This window comes from Aquarana catesbeiana, linkage group LG09 (genome assembly GCF_042186555.1).
Source record: "Aquarana catesbeiana isolate 2022-GZ linkage group LG09, ASM4218655v1, whole genome shotgun sequence".
Lineage (NCBI taxonomy): Eukaryota > Metazoa > Chordata > Amphibia > Anura > Ranidae > Aquarana > Aquarana catesbeiana.
In genome coordinates this window covers 31872850-31892177 of record NC_133332.1, presented here as the reverse complement: position 1 = coordinate 31892177, position 19328 = coordinate 31872850, and the positions used below count along the sequence as shown (strand labels likewise).

The window sequence follows — 19328 nt, the reverse complement described above, 5'->3', positions numbered from 1 at the left end:
ATATGGCACAATAAAAATAATGGATTAATATGAGAGTCAAAGATTAATAGGATTACCTTTCCGCCAAATTCACCAGGCAGACCACGAGCCCCATCAGCACCAGAGCGACCCTACAGGAGAATGATATTAAAGTCTACGAGAACTTGAAGAAGGTTTACGAGAACAGAAATCTGCTGTGTTTTGCTACAGTCGTATTATAAATGTGTCACTATACAAAGCAAAGACTATTTTGCTGTATATTTGTAATAACCAGCATCAACAGTAGTAAGATCGATACTTACTCGTCTTCCTGGTTTTCCTGGAGGTCCGGACAAGCCCTGTGGTCCTCTTGGCCCCTAACACAAGTAAGAAAAATGTTAAACTGAAATAAATAATTCCTTTCCCTTTCTTCTACTTGTTCTTTCCACTACTTTTCTCCAGTAATATATACTTTCATGGGTGTGTATAAAAGATTCACAAGAGCCATCCATAGGGAACCTTCAAGTGGTCTGTGCTATTAATTTTTTGGGGAGTAGTGCATTCCATCATCTTTTGTATTTTTCCCAAAACATCCTAAATAACATTGTATTGTATTTTTTTCAGTGAATACAAGGCATTCTCTGCTTGGACAAGGGTAGATTATGATGTCATCTGCCCTTTTACTCCACCTCATCCAATCATAGCGTGCCTTGTAATCATTGAAATAAATATAAAGAATTCTAGGAATGGCAGCAGCACTTGGCGAGCGACCCCCTGTGTTCAGTGTGCAGAGGGGAAGTTGCCTGGGCCGAACCCAAAAGATTATGACTATCACTGTATTTAAAGCAGGCAACTACAGTTGTTTTTCAGAATATGGGATGGCCCTTTAGATATGAGATATAGATAATTACATTGTGCCAAGTTTTAAAGCAGAACTATAGGCAAACTTTTTTTTTTCATTTTGGATAGAGTAAGGGAGGGTTATACCCCTGTAAAAAAAAAAAATTCACCATCTGTGTCCCATTTTGGAGATTTCCCTTCACTCCCTGTCCCATGGCCAGACAGGAAGTGAGGGGAAATCCCATCAGATAAAAGGAATCTCTTGGGGACCACCAGATCACCAGATCTAGTGCCCCCATTTGAAGATTTCCCCACTATTACTTTTCTGGGGACAACCCAAAATGTGGGATTTCCTTTTACTTTCACTTTCAGGTATAATGGTAAACAGGACAAATAGAGAGGGTGAATCTCTTTAACGGAGGCACAGACAGCAATAAAAACTGAAGGGTGATCTAATCGCTCTCCACTCTATCCAATACTAAAAAAAAAAACGTTTTGCCTTTAGTTATACTTTAAGCTATATTTGCTAATTTTTTTAAAATATTGACTGGGGAAACAGCAGGCCTCTAGAGGCAGGGCTTATATGCCAGAGGTCTATGTCCCTCAATAGTCCCTTCAAGAGAAGGGTTTTTAGTGTGTAAAAAAATCCTATTATCTTGCTACCATGAAAACCAATCTTCTTTATGGATTTATTTTCAAGTCATATTTGCAGAAATGACAGTTGAAAGCCGATTAGTTGCTGTGGGTGAAAACAAAATGTTCCCTTTACTAAACTTACATACTGCTAGCCACTACCTTTGTGTGACTAGATTATGGGGTCGCTTTACCTTGCATGGGAATTTTCACTTAGCTTAGTGAATGTGGTGAAAATTTACTTTGCAAAGAATACCCAATCACATCACTCCAAAGACATGCTGGTAGGTTAATTGGCTTCAAAAAATAAAAATAAACATTGGCCTGAGTATATGAATGTGAGTTGGGGACCTTGGATTAAGGGCTCCTTGAGGGTAGGGACCGATGTGAGTGTGCGATGTATGTGTGGATCGCTGCGTAAATTTACGGCGCTATATGGGTACCTTAAATAAAAAAATAATAATAATAGATGAGCATCCTAATGAGATACAATGTATAGGGATAGAGACAATTGTAGACACGCACCCACACTCACTCAGGTTGAACTGGATGGACTGGTGTCTTTATTCAACCTTACTAACTATGTAACTATGTAACATGCAAGGGTAATTTAAAAAAAATGATGTTTGCTTGAAAATTATTGGATAATTGAAGCCAGCAAAGCTTTACCTCATTTACTAAGCTAGGGGAAAAAATCCCTTGAAAGAGTATAAATTTACTTTGGTAAGTGAACAGCCTATAACCCTTTATAAAATCAACCCCTGTATCTTGGCAGCTCAATTAGGTAGTCACTGGAATGCCACTCAGTGGAGACTCTATAAATCCATATATGTAATGCAGTAATTGAAATGTGGTAAAGAAAGTATGTTAAACTTGGGAGACCATACTAAAAAGTACTTTAATGCGAACATTAGAGCATCCTTTCTCAACTAGGGGATGATGGAAACTTAAAGCCCCTGCGGAGTTTACTAGGGGTTCCTTGAGCAGTGGCAAATTGTAATCCTGCTAATACTGACCACCAATGCAGCGGAAGCAATTTTCCACTGACTACCAAGCAGTTTTCCATGGACCACTAAGGGATTACATCTACACAGACCATAAGAGCCCATTCACACCTGAGCGTTTTGTAGCTTGAAGCCTCAAGCTACAAAACGCTTGAGGGGAAAAAATCTATTATTCTCTATGGAGATGGTTCACATCTCCACTCCAAGTCGCCTGAAGCCCTACGCCTGAAGCTCAAACAGGTTCTGGACCCTTTTTTGTCGCGCGAAACGGGCAGATTTGGGCGTTTTTGGAGCAGGAAGCACATGACAAAATCTAACAACATAGCAACAAATGATGAAACAGATGATCATTTTTCCTATTGGCTAATAAAAAAAATGCCAAAGCTCAAAAACGCCGGACAACGCTGCATGGAAACACACAAAACTCCGGAAGAAACGCTCAAAAACGCTACACTCAGGTGTGAATGCAGCCTAAATGTAAGGGAACACCAGAAAAGTAAACTTTTGTATTTCCTTTCTGTTATTATCATTCATTTTGTTTTAGGATTATTACTGAAAATAATGTTGTCCTATACAGCATGTAGGTGTAAAAAATCTAGGAATTTCACGTTCTTAATTATTTTATTTAAAACTTCTACAATTTATTGATCACACTAATGTATGGTGAGCTGTAGCTATAATCATTTTTAGCACAGGTTCCCTGAGACCTATAATTTACTTCCATGGTTTCTCTGGGTAAAAAGTTTAAGAAAGGCTGCATTAGAGTAATAGATTTAAAAATCATATTGTTAAAACAATAGTGCAGCGCTCTAGTGCTCAAATAACAAATGCAATTGAACTTTAGTAATCCTAGTGCGGATCTACACCATTTTTTAAAAAAAATCATATTATTGGCAATACATAAAAACTAACTTTCTGTTCTCGGGTTCTCTTCACCAGACCTCTTTATCTATAACCATTCATCCCAATATAATCCTTCCCAAAACCTTCCTTGCCTCTCAGACTTTTCACTCCATGGAATTTATCTAATCTAGAGATGAATTCCAAGTATGATGTGGAATTGTGTTTCTTATAAATACTGATGTAAGAAATTTGATGAGACTTTTAGCAGTTTCTCAAGGACTTTGTAAAGACTTACCAATCTGGCAACTGTGCAAATTGTCATCTGGGCTTATTAGGATATTATTATCAACTTTGTGTATCACTATTCTGTCTCATTTAACGTGTTTTTCAGTCTTAACTCCTATAGTTTTTTGTGTCTGCTTTCCTTTCCTCCAGTGCCTGTGACATTTTGCACCAGGTATTAATAATTAGTCCCACAGAAGCTGTTCATCTGTGTTGCACAATGTATACCTGCATATTTTCAGACGTGTTTGGGAATGTTAGAGAACAATGTGTATGTGCTTAATTAATTACCTGAGAACCAATATCTCCGGACTCCCCCTTTAGTCCAGGACTTCCTGGTGGACCCTTAAATGACAAATCAAAGAAAAATCAGGAATTGATGCAGATAATTCTTGTTCTGGGACATCTGGGGCTTATTTGTAAAGAGACCTACAAAGATACTTATTTGTACATCTTCTACACATCATACAATTTCTAGGTCTTAATAGTAGTGTTGAAATAACTTAGGCAAACATTAGTTGGAATGTATGACAGGTAGGTCTGGCTCGTGGATTATCCAACACATAGAAGAAGCCAAGAGCTAACTCCCACACTGGGCTTCAGTTGTGACTAAAAAATGTGGTAATTCTATATCATTAACATTAACAGTCATTTATATGCATAAGTGCCAGTTTGTTGGAAGCCATTGGACCCGCTGACTAAGGGGTCATTGAACCAAAGACTCCATAGCTTTGAACCAAGGCTGACAATCGTTGTGCTGCCCATTCTGGAAGTTTTAGAATATATATATATTGTTGTAGAGATGCTTACCAAAGCTCCAGATCTTCCAGTATATCCCATTGGCCCTGGGGGCCCACGTAAAGCAAGCTGTGAAAAATAGAATTGTGACAAAGATGACATAATGCAAATTTAGATACTGGAAAAACAAAGTAGTCTTGAGAAGTTCAAGACTTACTCTGGCCTGTTGTAATATAGCCGCTGCCTGAGCTTCTTGAGCGGACACGATTGGACCTTTATCACCACCGCTGTTTCCAAATCGGAACTGTGGAGATTAGTTGGAAGACAAAATTATGAGCTAAGTTTTGATGTGGTAAAACATTGTGGATGTAATGTGCTAGATCAACATATTGTGTTAGAACAATGGTTTGTTCAAAATCTTTCAGAATTATATTGCAGTCTTTGTCCCTATTTGTTAAATTTCAAGTCACTTCCTATAAGGGCAGGCACAGACAAAGACCAAAAACAAATTTTAATAGGGTGGGAAAGAGTTAGAACAACTGCCAATGTTTCTATTGCTGATTGTGCCACCCTGTCTGAGAGACAAATGTCCCCCCTCCTTCCTCCCCATTTATTGTCATGAGAAATAAAAAACTTATAGAAGTTGTAACTCTTTCCAATTTCAAGATTTTGACCAAAAGACTTACCGGAAGCATGACAGAGCTACCAGGTGGTCCGGGCAATCCATTGGCTCCGGGGAGACCAGCTCGTCCTGGGGGACCCTAAAAGTGTGAGAATAAGTTTACCAAAAATAAAATATTGTGCTATGATGCCAGGGAAGGGGGGGGGGGTTAAAAATGTACAGAATTATTTACAAACTGTCATTTAAATCTGAATTTCCTACCCTCTCTCCAGGATCACCGATAGGTCCAGGATGGCCTTGTATTCCAGGGGGACCTGAATGACCCTGCAAAGGACACAAAATAAATTTTAAATGGATTTTAACAATTATATTATTTAATTTACCTGCTGCTTTCCATCTGGACTTTTGTGACATGCCGTAAGCACAGCATTGTCTGAGTGATCATATATTTGTCTGAGATTTGGAAAAAGCCGTAAGTACAATGACAAAAGGTTTGGTGAATTTTTGCTGACGTACACTTCTTTATTATATTTACAGTCTTTATTGTTATGCATGTTGTTTTTTACTTTTTATTTATTAAACTGTTTTAGAAGGCAATACAAACACAAAGCCAAGACAAAGGGTATCATATAAAATGGTGGCAAATGAAAAAACGTATACTTAGATACCCAAAGTCTACAGCACATTACAGTGATTATGTATATAAACTCTGTAATGATACTATCAGCTAAAAATAAGGACAAGCAATACATCTGAAACAGAGATACTAAAATGGTACTTACGGCAGGCCCTTCTGGTCCTGGTGGACCTTCAACCAGCATTCCCTGTGACAAAAAAAAATAGAACTGTCACCGACAATTTTTTCAACTATTACTGTTAGAAAATGCTGAACATAAACAACGAAGGAAATAATAGAAAAACGTTTATCCTGAAAACTGGATATAAATGTTTATGCATTTGCTTACTATAATTTTTGCCACTAAATAGTAGCAGTATTCATATTTGGTTGTCCTAGTGGTTTCCAAAGATATAAGGGAATTCTACCTTTGCAAGGGATGTATCCCTTAGCTTAGTGAATAAGGTAATGCTCTACTGAATTCCATGATCCAATCATGAGCAAGCAAAGTACTGTTTTTTTCCCCCAATGTATTTGATTGGGTATTCTTTGCAATGTGAATTGTCACCACATTCTTTAAGCTAAGGGAAAATTCTATTGCAAAGTGAATGGCACATTTGCCTTTAGTAAATCAACCCCATATAATTAGTTTCACCTGTTCCATCTTTTATGGTCAAATATTTAAGTTATCATAGGTCTGTCCACGCTTCCAGACCTCTATAGACATACCCAGACTGATCCTTCTTTGGGCAAAGATTGATTGACTACCATGAACTAGGTGAGTCAATCACTAGCATTGCATCCAGAGGTAATTTAGTCCCAGTGATATCTGCAGTGTTTCCCCTTCCTCCTCTGTAGGGACAAACATGGAAATTCTAATCTTGGTTTGTTAAAAATTTCTTTTGTTGGTTTGTTTCATGTGTATAGCTTTAAGTGGTGGGGTTGTGGCCGTACAATCACGTTTCTGTAAAGGTAAATTCTTTTTTTGATCAGTAACATCTACCATACCAACAGTGAGGTTTGGGTGTTCTTTTGTAGTAAGTAAAAAACTTATTTTTTATGCAATTTTCTTTCCTTCCACGATGGGTGAAAAGAAAAGAAAGAAAATTGGGGGAATCCCTCCGCAGCGCTATTGTGTTCCTCCGATGGGGTGCCTTCCCTCCCATGAAACCAGCCTGCCCATAGATGGAATCTTGGCCGGTTACTGCTGAACCGGACAAGATTCGATCCGTCTATAGCTGGCTTTAGCTTATAATTGCCACAGCAGGTATGCAGACCAGAGAATTTAAATTTGGAGATCGAACTAATAGAGTCCCCAAGACTAATAGTCTTGGGGACTCTATTAGTTCAATCTCTGGTTCATCTCTCCAGCATCTACCATAAACTGAAATATTATAGGGTGGGCCAACCCTTTTTCCAACATATAAGTATGATAGCAAAACCAAAAGGGACATTTATAAAAATCTGGAATCCATATTTCAATATTTCACTTGTGTTGTTCCTAACATGTATTATTCCCTATATAAATTTAGCATAATGAATTATTTTAAACGAAATTAAGTTGAAGAAATAAATATGCTGCAATGGTTTTTTTTTCTATTGACACCACACATCATCCATTTTTTTTAACATTTCAGCAATTTATCTACTTTTTTGGTTGTTTTTTTTTTTTGTTTGCCTTAGCATCAGAGGTCTCAGTGTAAGTCCATAATGGAAAATACAAATTATACAATAGTTACTATATGATATAATAATAGTATATGTATAATGATTATAATAATATAATATAATAATTATATAGTTAATTTAACCTGCTCTCAGTTCATACATTCAGTTCATATAACAGATGGATGTTGGGTTAAAGACCCCATACCAGATCTGGTACTAACCAAATATAAGGAGCTACAATGGACAACCATAAACTTTCATGCTGATAAAGTTGGGACACCTTAACTTTGCTTGTAGACACAGATACTGTTGGGGCTCATTAATTTTGCTTTTAGACATTATCTTTGCTTTGCAAAACAGACTTTACTTACTGACTCTATAGCAGCTGGTTCTCCTTTATCTCCTTTCACCCCACGGGGTCCGCTAATGGCCTGAGGGTAGCACACATATAACCACAAAGATGGAGATATTTAGAATCACTCAGACAAGAAAGCCCACTTTTTCTAATAACATTTATCTAAGACACACAAGTGAAAATATTAAAACTACAAGTAATGTCATGTTGCATGTTGCACTGTTATACCTCTATAATTTCATATAAATAATAGCAGTTTTGGACAAGACCAAATAGCAGTCCTTGTTTTAGCCATTATATATGTTAATATTACATGCCATAAACCTGTATACTGATAATGTTATCTATAATAAATACAGTGCACATTATACTACAGTAAACTGTGGGCCCGTAATTAAACAGGGGCGCAGAAGAGCTATCAGTGTTGTAGGTTCATCAGCAAAGCTGCAATGCTGGAGGCACTGAAATACACTGTATTAGGATCATACAATTCTGAAGTATGTTGAGAATTCTATGATGCCATAAGCAAGGGTCAGAACGAATCCACAATGGACCCCAGTGATCAAGGTGACATTGAGCAACATGACATCCTTTGGTCACCCAAGGCTCCAACTGGATTTCGACTTTTCTGACACCCTGTGATAAATGTTATACCACAGCAACATCATAAAACAAGTCTGAGCAACAAGGTGGAGATGACAAGGAAGGAAAAGCAGCAGAGGACAAAAGACAGGAAGACAAAGGGAAGTCCAAAAAGGAGGACACCAAAGTATCCATCCAGAAAAACATGTAGACACACACAATGTAAAAAGTGTGGTCAACAACAAAGAGTAGGAAGTGAGACATGAACACAAGGAGGTGGATAAAAAGGAGCAAAAAGATTTAACAAAAATACTGAACAAAGGGATATGAATGAACAAGACAAAGAGGGCTGACATGGAAAGGTAACACAAGTAAAGTACACGAGGACCAGAGAGGAGGGCAGAATGTTGAAAAACATTTTTTGCTTTGTTTTGTTCAGAGTGTCACAAGGTTTGTAGAACCCAATGCACTCAGATTAACGGACACTACACAGTGAGACTTACACCTCCACTCTCAGGTGTCTCTGCAGAGAGGACTGGGCCAAGTTGTGAACTCTCCGAGCCCTCATGATAATCCTTGTACACATACTCATAGTCCAGACCGACGGTCGGATTTTCCTCCTCTCCGGTTACATACTCCGCTGTGAAGGAATCGCTACCCTTGACATCTGTAGAAGGAGCTTGTTCCTTTTCCTTCCAAGGGGCAAATGAGTCAAGAATCAAGATAATGGAAAGAGTGACAAGAGGAGGCACAAAAGGATCTAGTGATAAGTACTAAATATAACATGTGGCCCAAGCTTTAAACAAAATGGGAAGCTGTGAAGTGTAAAATGAAAATGGGCATTACAGAACTAAATTGCTTATGGTGATTCTTGATATATATAGGTGCTCTGTTTGTGAGATAGTGGACAATAATTAAACTTTTGGCATTAAGTTCCTGAAAATGTTTCCCAGTATAAAGGCCAAAAATTTTAATGATAGATGGGGATTTCTTGTCAAGCCAATACTCTACTCTACTAATGTGTGGTCATTTACCTTTTGGTTAAAAATTCAATGGTTACCTGTGGATCAGGTTTGGTTTCGGGTGTGGGCTCTTCCTCCCAAGCCCCATAAGCCTCCTCTTCGTATGGTGATACAGTGTAATCAAGGCTTTGTTCTAACAAGGTGGGTTCAGGGGTCATGATAGGTTCAGAGGGAGGGGCAGGGCCCTTTGTAACCACAGAAATCAGAAGGTTGAAGGTGCAAAGAAAAGCCAAGGCATGAAGAAATAGCATTGGGAAAGTTTGAGCAAAGGTAATTTGGAGAAAGACAGTGTGAAAAAAAGAACAGGGCAAGTAAGTGAAAATGGCAAAGTTGTTTGGATTTAGGGAGGAGATCAAAGAGGAGAAGGGAACAAGAAAAAATGCAAGCATTAGTTATTCATTAACTTACGCCTCTTGTTCTAGAGGACAATAAAGTCAACATGTCATCACTGATTCACTTAGAAGGGTCATTATCAGCCCACTCAGCAAAACATATCAGGACTTTGAGATGATGAACCCCATGGTGAATCTATTCATGTGATGACCACCCATTAAGGAATGGGTCCACAGGGGCATTGCAATCATTCATTTAACGTAACAGAATAGTTACACAAACAGCAAAAAAAGAGGCCTCTGAAAACACAAAACATGACAAAAACATTGATGAGTATTATACATGCAAAGTCAACCCAATTCAGCTAAAAGTAATCAACAGTGGATAGTCCATTGGATAAATAATTTTCAGGTTTGTAAATATGTGTATATGACTTTAGACCAACAATGCATAAAACAAGCTGGTTTTACAAACTGTCCTGTTTATGAACAGAGGTCTCTTCTTTTGCATTAACAACAATGAATGAGCCCCAAGCATGAAACAATAAGCATAGAGCAGGCATCACTAACACGTTGCATAACATGGACACACACAAACAACATCTCCAAGTGGATTGCCCATATCCCCTCTGTAAAAAAGTATTGGGATGATGGGAGTACGGTGGGGCAGAGGGGGTCATGTATGTCAGATCACACCAATGGGATCTGCATACTTAGATTTTTTTCTCTACCTGCTGGTAACTATTCCCCACGTTCCTCGTCTTGGCGCCAGCATTTTTTTTCTTGGGCTGGGCTTTGCCCACAGTATTTTTCACAGGGGTGTTTCGCTTGGCGGGGGTGTTTCGCTTGGCAGGGGTGTTTCGCTTGGCGGGGGTGTTACGCTTGGCGGGGGCCTTGCCCGCAACACCGTTTTTCGACTTGCCGGTACTCTTGGCAGGAGGAGGCACCTTTGGCTTCGACTTGGCTGGTGGCTTGTGATTTTTGGCTTTGTTTTTCTGCCAGTAGCCATGGCAGATAAGATAGTTAGAAGGGCATTGTTTTATTTTCAGGGCAGGTGGCAAATAAGGAGAACAAGTGACACACAGACAAAAATGGGTTGGAGAGAAAGAGAGAGAGAAACAGGCATGAATACAACATGTCATGACCAGACAATGTTCAAAGGATGCAGAAACTAGGTGTCGCCCAGCAAGGAAAAGTAAGGGGTCTTCTTTTTATTACATTCAAACAATTACTACAAAAACTTCTACCAACACCAGATGGTTGATATAAATAATATTCTGCACTATACTGCTAAAAAAACAAATCAAAAAACAAAATAGTTACATATCTAAACTTGAGAATGAGAAATAGATACTGCAAATAATGTAAGATATTCAAGACTCAATTTACTTTCAAGAAAATATTCTCAAATTAGGTGTCATTGGGATCACGTAACTCCTGATTTCATAACCAAATCTTGTTTCACTGTAATATATATGAATACAATGATATAAAAGGTAATTTGCTAAAGAATTAATTCAAAGCCTATAGCAAATATGGAATTTGGACACACAGGAAAATTGAACCCAAGTAACAACTACATGCAGCAAAGCAAAACTAACCGATTATACGTAATTTAACAACAGAAAACAAATATTTGATAATGAATAGTATATGAAAAATGAGCATACAATGCCAGCTGAGAAATCAAACATTCAGTTGGTGCAAAACATGTACAGGTTCATAAATCAATGTACAATTTCATAAGTAGCATTCATGCATGCAACTATGCATAAACAAACACATGAGAAGTTAAAAACCACAATGTATAAGAATGCCAAAATTAACAAAGCAATTAGTATCAATTAGTATCAAAACCCATGCTCAAGTTATTAATAAATGAGAAACAGAAACGTCAAATACAAATTAAAAAAGCCTCATTTAAAAATATAATTACACTATAAGCTGGGGCATGGGAATATTTATATTTTTCTTATTACATTTATTTCACTATTAACTAATGGGTTTATTAATTTGGAAATATATTTATCATATGAATACATAAAGGAATTTTAAGTAATGGATATTTTTTAGATTTCTTTTTAGATATATGAATATTAATGCACAAAAAGGTAAACATGTAAATATTAACAAATACGAAATCAATTAATGTTTCTACAAGTTACTGTATAAAGCTTAAGTTCTTATTCATCAGTTTGATGTTAGGAACTTTTCTACTACATTTTATTTGCAATAACTGGTTGTTTTTAGAACTATTTTATTAGAAAGACTTGGCCTGACTCTCAGCTGAGATCTGGGTTTATGAAGTCCATATTAGGATATTCCTTTTATATGATACTTCCCTCTCCTATAACCAGCACAATTAATACATTATAGAAGAAAGGGGAAGAGCAGAATCTAAGGTGATCAACAGCTTAATGTTTGTACAGAAAAAGTTGTAAGCTTTAAAGTGAGGGAGTTAGAATGAAGATTGATGTACGTTGGAAGGATCTCCTTACATGTACACCATAGATCAGATTTTCAGTCAATAGCATAAAGTAAAAAAGTACATCCAAAAGTTGCCATTTTTTCTAGGAAATAAGGTATTTTAGAAGCTTATAGCTTAACCCTAGTATATAGCAGATCTTTTTGAAAAAACAAAAATGCATAAAGGGAATACGGCAGGAAATGGAAAATGCAAATGTTCATACGTGAAGAATTAATGATTAAATTAATGCAAAATGTACTTACATTAGCAGATATGGAGTGAGCCATGTGGATATTAAAATACCACACGTGCAAAATATATAATTATATATATTATATTAATATTATTATACTGTTCTTAATTACCAATAAATGTTGATACAAGCAATATGAATGAATGAATACAGATGCCATAATGGAATGGTAATGAATGAATACTATGTGTTGTAATTTAAATAAATGAAATTAAACAAATGAAAGGAGGCAGGTAATAAGAATAAAAGATAAAAATGAATGACTAAATAAATGAAAGAATAAATGAAAACTTATTAAATGTATAATATATGTTACATGAAAATACAGGAAATACAAATGAATTCCTGAATACGTGGGCACAGGTGACATGGATGAAGGAAATAACTACTTTGTTAAGAAATTTAATTGAGAAAAAAGCTGGAAGTAAACAAAATATTTAATAAATACATGCAAATAAAATAATTTACTATGTTATAATGAATATAAATATGTTCTTATTATAACAATAAATCAGACGTATTCCATTTTGGTTTAATATCTTATTTATTTAGCCGTCATGGTTATGCGGTAATGTGTGTCTGTCAGCTCACCTTTCCTTCTGTGTTCACCTTTAGAGGCCAACCACCCTCACCTGACTGTTTAAATAATCTTCCCTCAGCATAGCTCCACCCCGGTCTCTAATTAGGAACACTATATAAACCTGGGCATTGCAAGCCAACATTGCTGATCAACCACTGTGTGTTTGGCTTCCTGTTTCCTGCTTGCCGTGTGCTCTACGTTTGTCTCTGTTACTGACCTTGGCATGTTCTCGACTATTTCTGTCTGCTCGTGACCCTGACCTTTTGGCGTGTCCCTGACTATCCCTGTTTGCCTGTGACCCTGAATCTTTGGCGTGTACTCTGTTGTCCTTGTCTGCTAGTCGCCCAGGCTTATCCCCTTACTATCCTTGTTGTTCCAGCCTGCTCCTTCCTTCCTTTATCTCCTGTAGTCTACCGTGAGCTGTGAGACCCTGGGGGCCGCGACCTGGAGCCAGACTGCAGCATTGTCCATCCTCACCACTAGAGGCTCTGGTGAACACCTCCCGGCTCTTAGACTCCACGCCCTGGGGAATCTATGCTCTAGCTCCCACTGGGATCTGTGTTAGTGATCTAGTAGACCTGCTTCCTGAACCTCCCAGGGTCTTAACCCATAGCAGTCAGTCCTAGGGTCCACTACCTTAGCGATGCACTCCTGACTCCTACGGAGTGCATCCGTCACCTGGTCTCAGGTGACCTGACATTAGCAAAATTCATGTTTTTGAATTGTTGTGTATTTTAAATCTTATTAATATAAGATGTAATTAGTATAATAAGACATATTTATAATCTATATAAAAAAAGTAGGAAAAACAAATTAAAAACTCAAATATACATCAATTAATATAGGCATCATATTGAACAATTGATGTAGGGGAAATAAACAGTACATGTGTCAAAACTATCAATAAATTAAGAATTTGGAGATTCTAATGATAGAATAAACAAATGACTAATGATTGTAAATATTTATAGACTAGGGAGAATTAGAAAAAGATTAATAGAATGAAAATGTTATTATTGTGATGATGATCATTATTATTATTGTTATTATTATTATTATTATTATTATTAATAAAACATAATGTTTTAATACATTAAAATGAAGGAAATAATAATATAAATGAATGATTAAACAAAGGACAAAACAAAAAAATTTATGTTAAAATTAACCCTTCTAAATATTATTACTAAAAAAATATGAAGTGGCATCCTGACAGTAATGCTGGTTTCCTCAGGTGCCTGCTGTAATCTTTGTTCAGCTGCTAAATCTGGGGTGCTCCCATGTATGCATCTTGACTTTAACAAAACAAAAGTATCAAATATTGGCTCATCTTATGCAACTTCTCATTGATTGTTCAAGTGATGGGCATATTTGAAAATATGACATCACGAAAACAGAATGAAAAGTAATTATGAACTGTCATAAAATTGAAAAAGGCATTAAAGAAACATAGAAAAATAAATATTCACATTTTACCAACTATAAAAAGCTACAAATGTATTTTTTTTTTTAGTTTTTGTTTTATTTTTGTTAACTCTGTAATTTAAGTTGGTTTGCATTTTAATATTTTACTGTGTTAGTAAAAACGTTAGTTATTAACAAAAGGAGGTATATAAGCCATATGCAAACATTCTGAATCTCGAAGACAAAATAAATGTGTAAAAAACAAAAATGTCAACACATATAACAAATACAAAAGGACACAAATGGTGGGATGCATTACCTACAATAGAACAGTTAACAAGTTTGAAAACACACCTCCAACACACCTATTGGTCTTTGACCAAGTATCTTTGGACAATCTAAAAAGTTTCAATACAATTTCTGCCCTTTGCAGAAATGTAATAATTTGAGATGTAATACATTTTCTTTTGCTAAACACTAGAATTAAACCCCTTGCTCCTGGCTGGGCAGCCTCCAGTTGACAATTAACATGGCGGATGGGATGAGATGGAGTGACACACAACACCAGGATGCAAAGACTGACACGTCCACTGGTTACCTTCTCCACTGTGTCCCCCTCGGGGGCACTGATTTCAGTAGGTGGGATAGGCGTCCCTTCCTCCTTATTGTCATAATAGTATGGATACTCGTAATACTCCACCTCTTCCTCTGCATACTACATGTGGCAGGAGGGGGAAAGGGTGTTAAGCATAGAGAGAAGATAAAAGTGCTGTTCCGTGTGGGACATTTACAAGGACTCACACTGTGCCATTTTCTATAGCTTTATATTTTGAGGGTTTTTTTTTGTGAGTTTTTTTTTTCATGTTAAACAATTCCTACACCAAATAAACATTTTCTCAAAGGAAGATTTAGAATAAGATCAAATATTTTTAACTTAGGTTGTTTATCTTGCTCTTATTTCACAAATCATGCTTTGCATAGACCAGTACAATGTGAGTCTTTGTAGTTCTCCCTTGTTAAGAGATTGTATTTTAAGGCAGGTACAGCAGTGGTACACTGTGGAACCCCATCAGAAATCTTTTTCATACATTTACTTGAAAAACATTTCTTAAAAGCCTAATTAATGTTTGTTTCAGATAAAGTAGAACTGTGCCCGTGTTGAGGAGGAGGCTCTACATTTCCCATGTTTTATACATTTTCTATTACAGAAGATGAGGGCTCTACATGTTCCACTGCCTACTTCGGTAAGATCACAAAGGGTTCAATCTTACTCAATCTCTTAACACAGTTAATTTACCATGAGCAAAAACAAAAAGAGAAAGCAGCTTGACAGGTGGTCCAGTGGATGAAGGTAGATGCATGTTCGTATAGGAAAGTAATATTATACCATTATTGCATATTTCCATTACAACAGTGACATCAACACATTATCCACAATTGGATACAACTAGTAGTGGAGGCCACAGAAATTCACCAAGGAGTTGTTCACACCAGTGAGCACACCCAAACTCTGCTCCTGACTGTTGGATGGCAAGCAATGTGGAAAATTGGTCTCTGCAAGTACACACACTTTATTTTACTTAGTTGCGGATCGAATGAGGAAGGATTAAAACCTCTGTGAGCGTTTGATTTCTGTCTGTGCCCCAGGGAGCAGATCATGCAGTTTAGTGCACCTTTTGCAGTGTACTGATCTAATGGCAGTCCTTTGGATAGCACCATCATAGAATAGATTATGAAGACTGCAAAGCATCACTAGCGCATCGGCAGCAGCGAAAATAGGAAAACTTTTATTGTTACAAGCCCATAGTGCAATGTTGTGGGGCCTCAACGGACCTCCTGAATCAAGGTAATAATTAGAAGTCTGTTGAGTATAATCTCTGATCTTCCTGCTTCTAGAAACAGCCTCATGTAGTTTAAAATGTAAGCTCAGTCAAAATCAACTAAGGATAAACCTATTCCCACCCCCACTCTAAGACAATCCTAACTACACTGTAAATGAAAAGATTCTTATACTTACCTAATCTGAAGCTGCGTCAATCCAGTCACACGATTAGCTATCAGCGGTGGCTTCAGTGTAGAGGAAGGACTGCTGACAGTGGATGCCCCATAGTAGGCCTATGGGTGACATCACCGCACAGGCATTTGCAGCCATTGTCAACGATCTCTCCTCTTCAATGAAGCCACCGCTGGAGAGATCATGTGACTGGACCAGAGCAGCTTCAGAATAGGTAAGTATAGACATCTATGCTTTTACATTGTAGTTAGAATAGTCTTAGAATGGAGGTGGGGGTAGGTTTAGCCCTAGTTAGATTTTGACTGAACTTACAATTTAATTGTAAATGTTGTGAGTATTGATTGCTTCTTTAGACTACATGTAGGCATTTCTGGAGATGGGGGCATCTGTGAAACATGTGTCTGTTCTGTTGCTGTTTGCCACTGTTTCCTTGAGGAATGGGTCTGAGGGCCCGAAATGTTGCACTATTTTCTTCTCACAATAAAAGTTTGTCTATTTTCGCTGATGTTGCTGCACTAGTGATGTGTTGCAATCTTCACGATTCAATGGAGATCTCCTCTCTTCCTGGTGCTACTTGGACAGGAGGTGATATCTCATCAGCAAGGGTGAAACTGCAATAAAAAACTGCAATAAAAAAATCTAACCCTTTTTAATGCTACTGAAAAAATGTTTTGTTTGGCATCTATGTCCCTTCACTTCCTGATGGCATCGATAATCAGGTTAAAAATTGCGAGTTAAAGTAGAACTCCAGGATATACCCAACTATACCCCCCCCAATCACCTATACCATTTAACCTGTGTAGGAAAGATATGTGTTCTTACCCATATTCAAGCCTATCCAGTCCAGTCATGTGATCTCCCCTGTGTCAGCCAGTGCCAGCTGCAAGTGAAAGAATAGAGTGCTCAACGTCAGCTGGGAATGCCTGGGAGCGGTGACCACCCATAGGCTTACTATTTCCCATCCATTATTGGCACTCCCTCCTCTGCCCTGAAGCCATTGCTAGCTGACACAGGGGAGCCTGTTTGCATGATCAGACCGAGCGGCCCCAAAACCGGTAAAAACTGATACACACTAGCAGTTTTTTTTTTTTCGTTGAAACTGAAGAGCTCAGGAGGAGCTGCTGTACTAACAATCCTATGTTAATACAGCGATCTCCCTCACTGAGCTATTGTGTTCTGAGAGGGGGATGCCCCACCCTGCCAGGAAACCCCAGTCAGTGCTCTCAGCCATTACCTGAGAGTGCTGATTGGGTGCCGACCGGCCTCTTTTTGGTCATGCCCCTTCGACAGAAGCCAAACTGACAGCTTATGTCAGACCGGCTGCCGTACACAAGGGCCGAATGTCAGGCCTTTTTTATTAAACTGGCCGATGTCACCCAATATTCAGCCCGTGTGTACGGCCCTTAAGTATACAGATCTTTCTTACACAGATTCGTTAGTATAGGTATTAGGAAGGGGGAGGGAGCACTTTTAAGATTAGTTAGGTATATACTGGAGTTCTACTTTCAACCCTAAAAGGCATCACAGAAACAAGCTGACAAGGTTTTTTAAGGTCTTCCTTACGGGTTGGAATTCCAATTTCAAGTTAAGAATAAATTAAAAAATAACAAGATAAATCATTTAATTTACTGGGACAGGGGCTCTTTTGGAACACATATATGAGTGTGAACAAGTCCTTAAGATGACAAAGTTGATACTACTATTCTATAAAGCATATTAAAAGTAAATCAGTATATAAATATTGCAGGAGGGAAATAATAATAAATACTGTATGTGTATGTGTAACTTTTCTTATGTTTTGCAAGTATTACAGGTGACATGACTTTGGTAATCATAGGAAAACCTAGAAAACATATGGAATATGTTGGATTTCCATAAATATGAATACCTCTGTGCTAGGGTGAGGACTTGGAATGCGAGGAAATATTAGGAAACATCACCACAGGTCTTCTTATCTCCAAAATGAAATATTCTACACACCAGCTGTTCTCTCTTTAATAGGTGGCAATGTAATAATACATACACCACATCCCAGACATTAGGCAATGTTGGTGAAAAATGACTGGCTTTGAATTTTACGAAGTCTCAACATTTAAAACCCAAATGCAAGTAAACGTTTTAGGGTGAAAAGGAGTCTAAACCTCTCTTTATCTTTCTGGCCTTGTCCTCTCACATCCCATCCTTGTAACTCATTATCCAAGACAATCAGGATCCCAGACAGCATGTTAATCATGAGGTTCAAACCCTTTCCTCACACTAAAACTAAAAACAAAAAAGATTTGGCCAACAATGGGCTTTAAAGTATAATTGATTGTGTATGTCAAACAAAAAAAGCCTTCAAAGAAAGCTTGACTACTCATTTTTTAAGTATGTATTCCTATGTAATGAAGCCATGAGCAGTCTGGTAATAGAAAAGGAATTCTTCCAAGCACACACAGATTTTTAAACATGAAGAGGATTTTGTGGGTGGCTAGATGCTGTACCCTTCTCTCCTCTATGGGGGAAAGGGAACACACCTTCCATCAGACATGTGCACTCTACTGCTAGGCGAGTCACTCATGAGATAGATGATGACTCTTCATAGCAGTATGGCAATTTAAGTTACAAAGGGCAGAGCTGGGAACTTTTGGTTAGAGATATGTCCACATATGGCCACCTTAGCCAATAGGGTATATATTATTAGTACACATTCATTAAAAATAAGTCCTACTTTGGTTATTTGGGGAATCTGTTATTGAGCCATTCATGGCCAGCTAGAGCAGTGGTCATCAACCCTGTCCTCAAGGCCCACTAACAGGCCAGGTTTGCAAGATAACTGAAATACATCACAGGTGATATCAGTTGCTGCTTAGTGATTGCCGTATTCTAGTCTGCATCTCCCCAAGGTAATACATAAAACCTGGCCTGTTCGTGGGCCCTGAGAACAGGGTTGATGACCACTGAGCTAGAGTATACAATCCTCAACTTGACCTTCTCAGCTGGTATATATCTTCCTACAATTTGTACTGAACATATAACCATGTTACAGCCTGTCATTTCTACAATGGCCTTTATACCATCCAAACCATGCTGTTAAAGTGAACCTGTCACAAACCTGGGCAATCCAAACTGAGCA

At 37.7% G+C, this 19328-nt stretch overlaps 1 protein-coding gene across 5 annotated transcripts in view; it reads right to left on the bottom strand.

The window, feature by feature from the left end:
* Window positions 1–19328, bottom strand: part of COL11A2 (collagen type XI alpha 2 chain) — a 192864-nt gene that overhangs the window by 82294 nt on the left and 91242 nt on the right. Inside the window, exons 6-18 of one of the 5 annotated variants that reach the window (XM_073598238.1) lie at window positions 14798–14914; window positions 10227–10490; window positions 9202–9348; window positions 8645–8833; window positions 7576–7635; window positions 5703–5744; window positions 5182–5244; window positions 4985–5059; window positions 4516–4602; window positions 4371–4427; window positions 3852–3905; window positions 282–335; window positions 57–110 (exon numbers count right to left, since the gene is read on the bottom strand). In XM_073598238.1, coding sequence (XP_073454339.1) covers window positions 57–110; window positions 282–335; window positions 3852–3905; window positions 4371–4427; window positions 4516–4602; window positions 4985–5059; window positions 5182–5244; window positions 5703–5744; window positions 7576–7635; window positions 8645–8833; window positions 9202–9348; window positions 10227–10490; window positions 14798–14914 — 1263 coding nt within the window. The remainder of the gene's footprint in view (window positions 1–56; window positions 111–281; window positions 336–3851; window positions 3906–4370; window positions 4428–4515; window positions 4603–4984; window positions 5060–5181; window positions 5245–5702; window positions 5745–7575; window positions 7636–8644; window positions 8834–9201; window positions 9349–10226; window positions 10491–14797; window positions 14915–19328) is intronic. The other 4 variants (XM_073598234.1, XM_073598235.1, XM_073598236.1 and 1 more) reach the window with 4 other exon arrangements.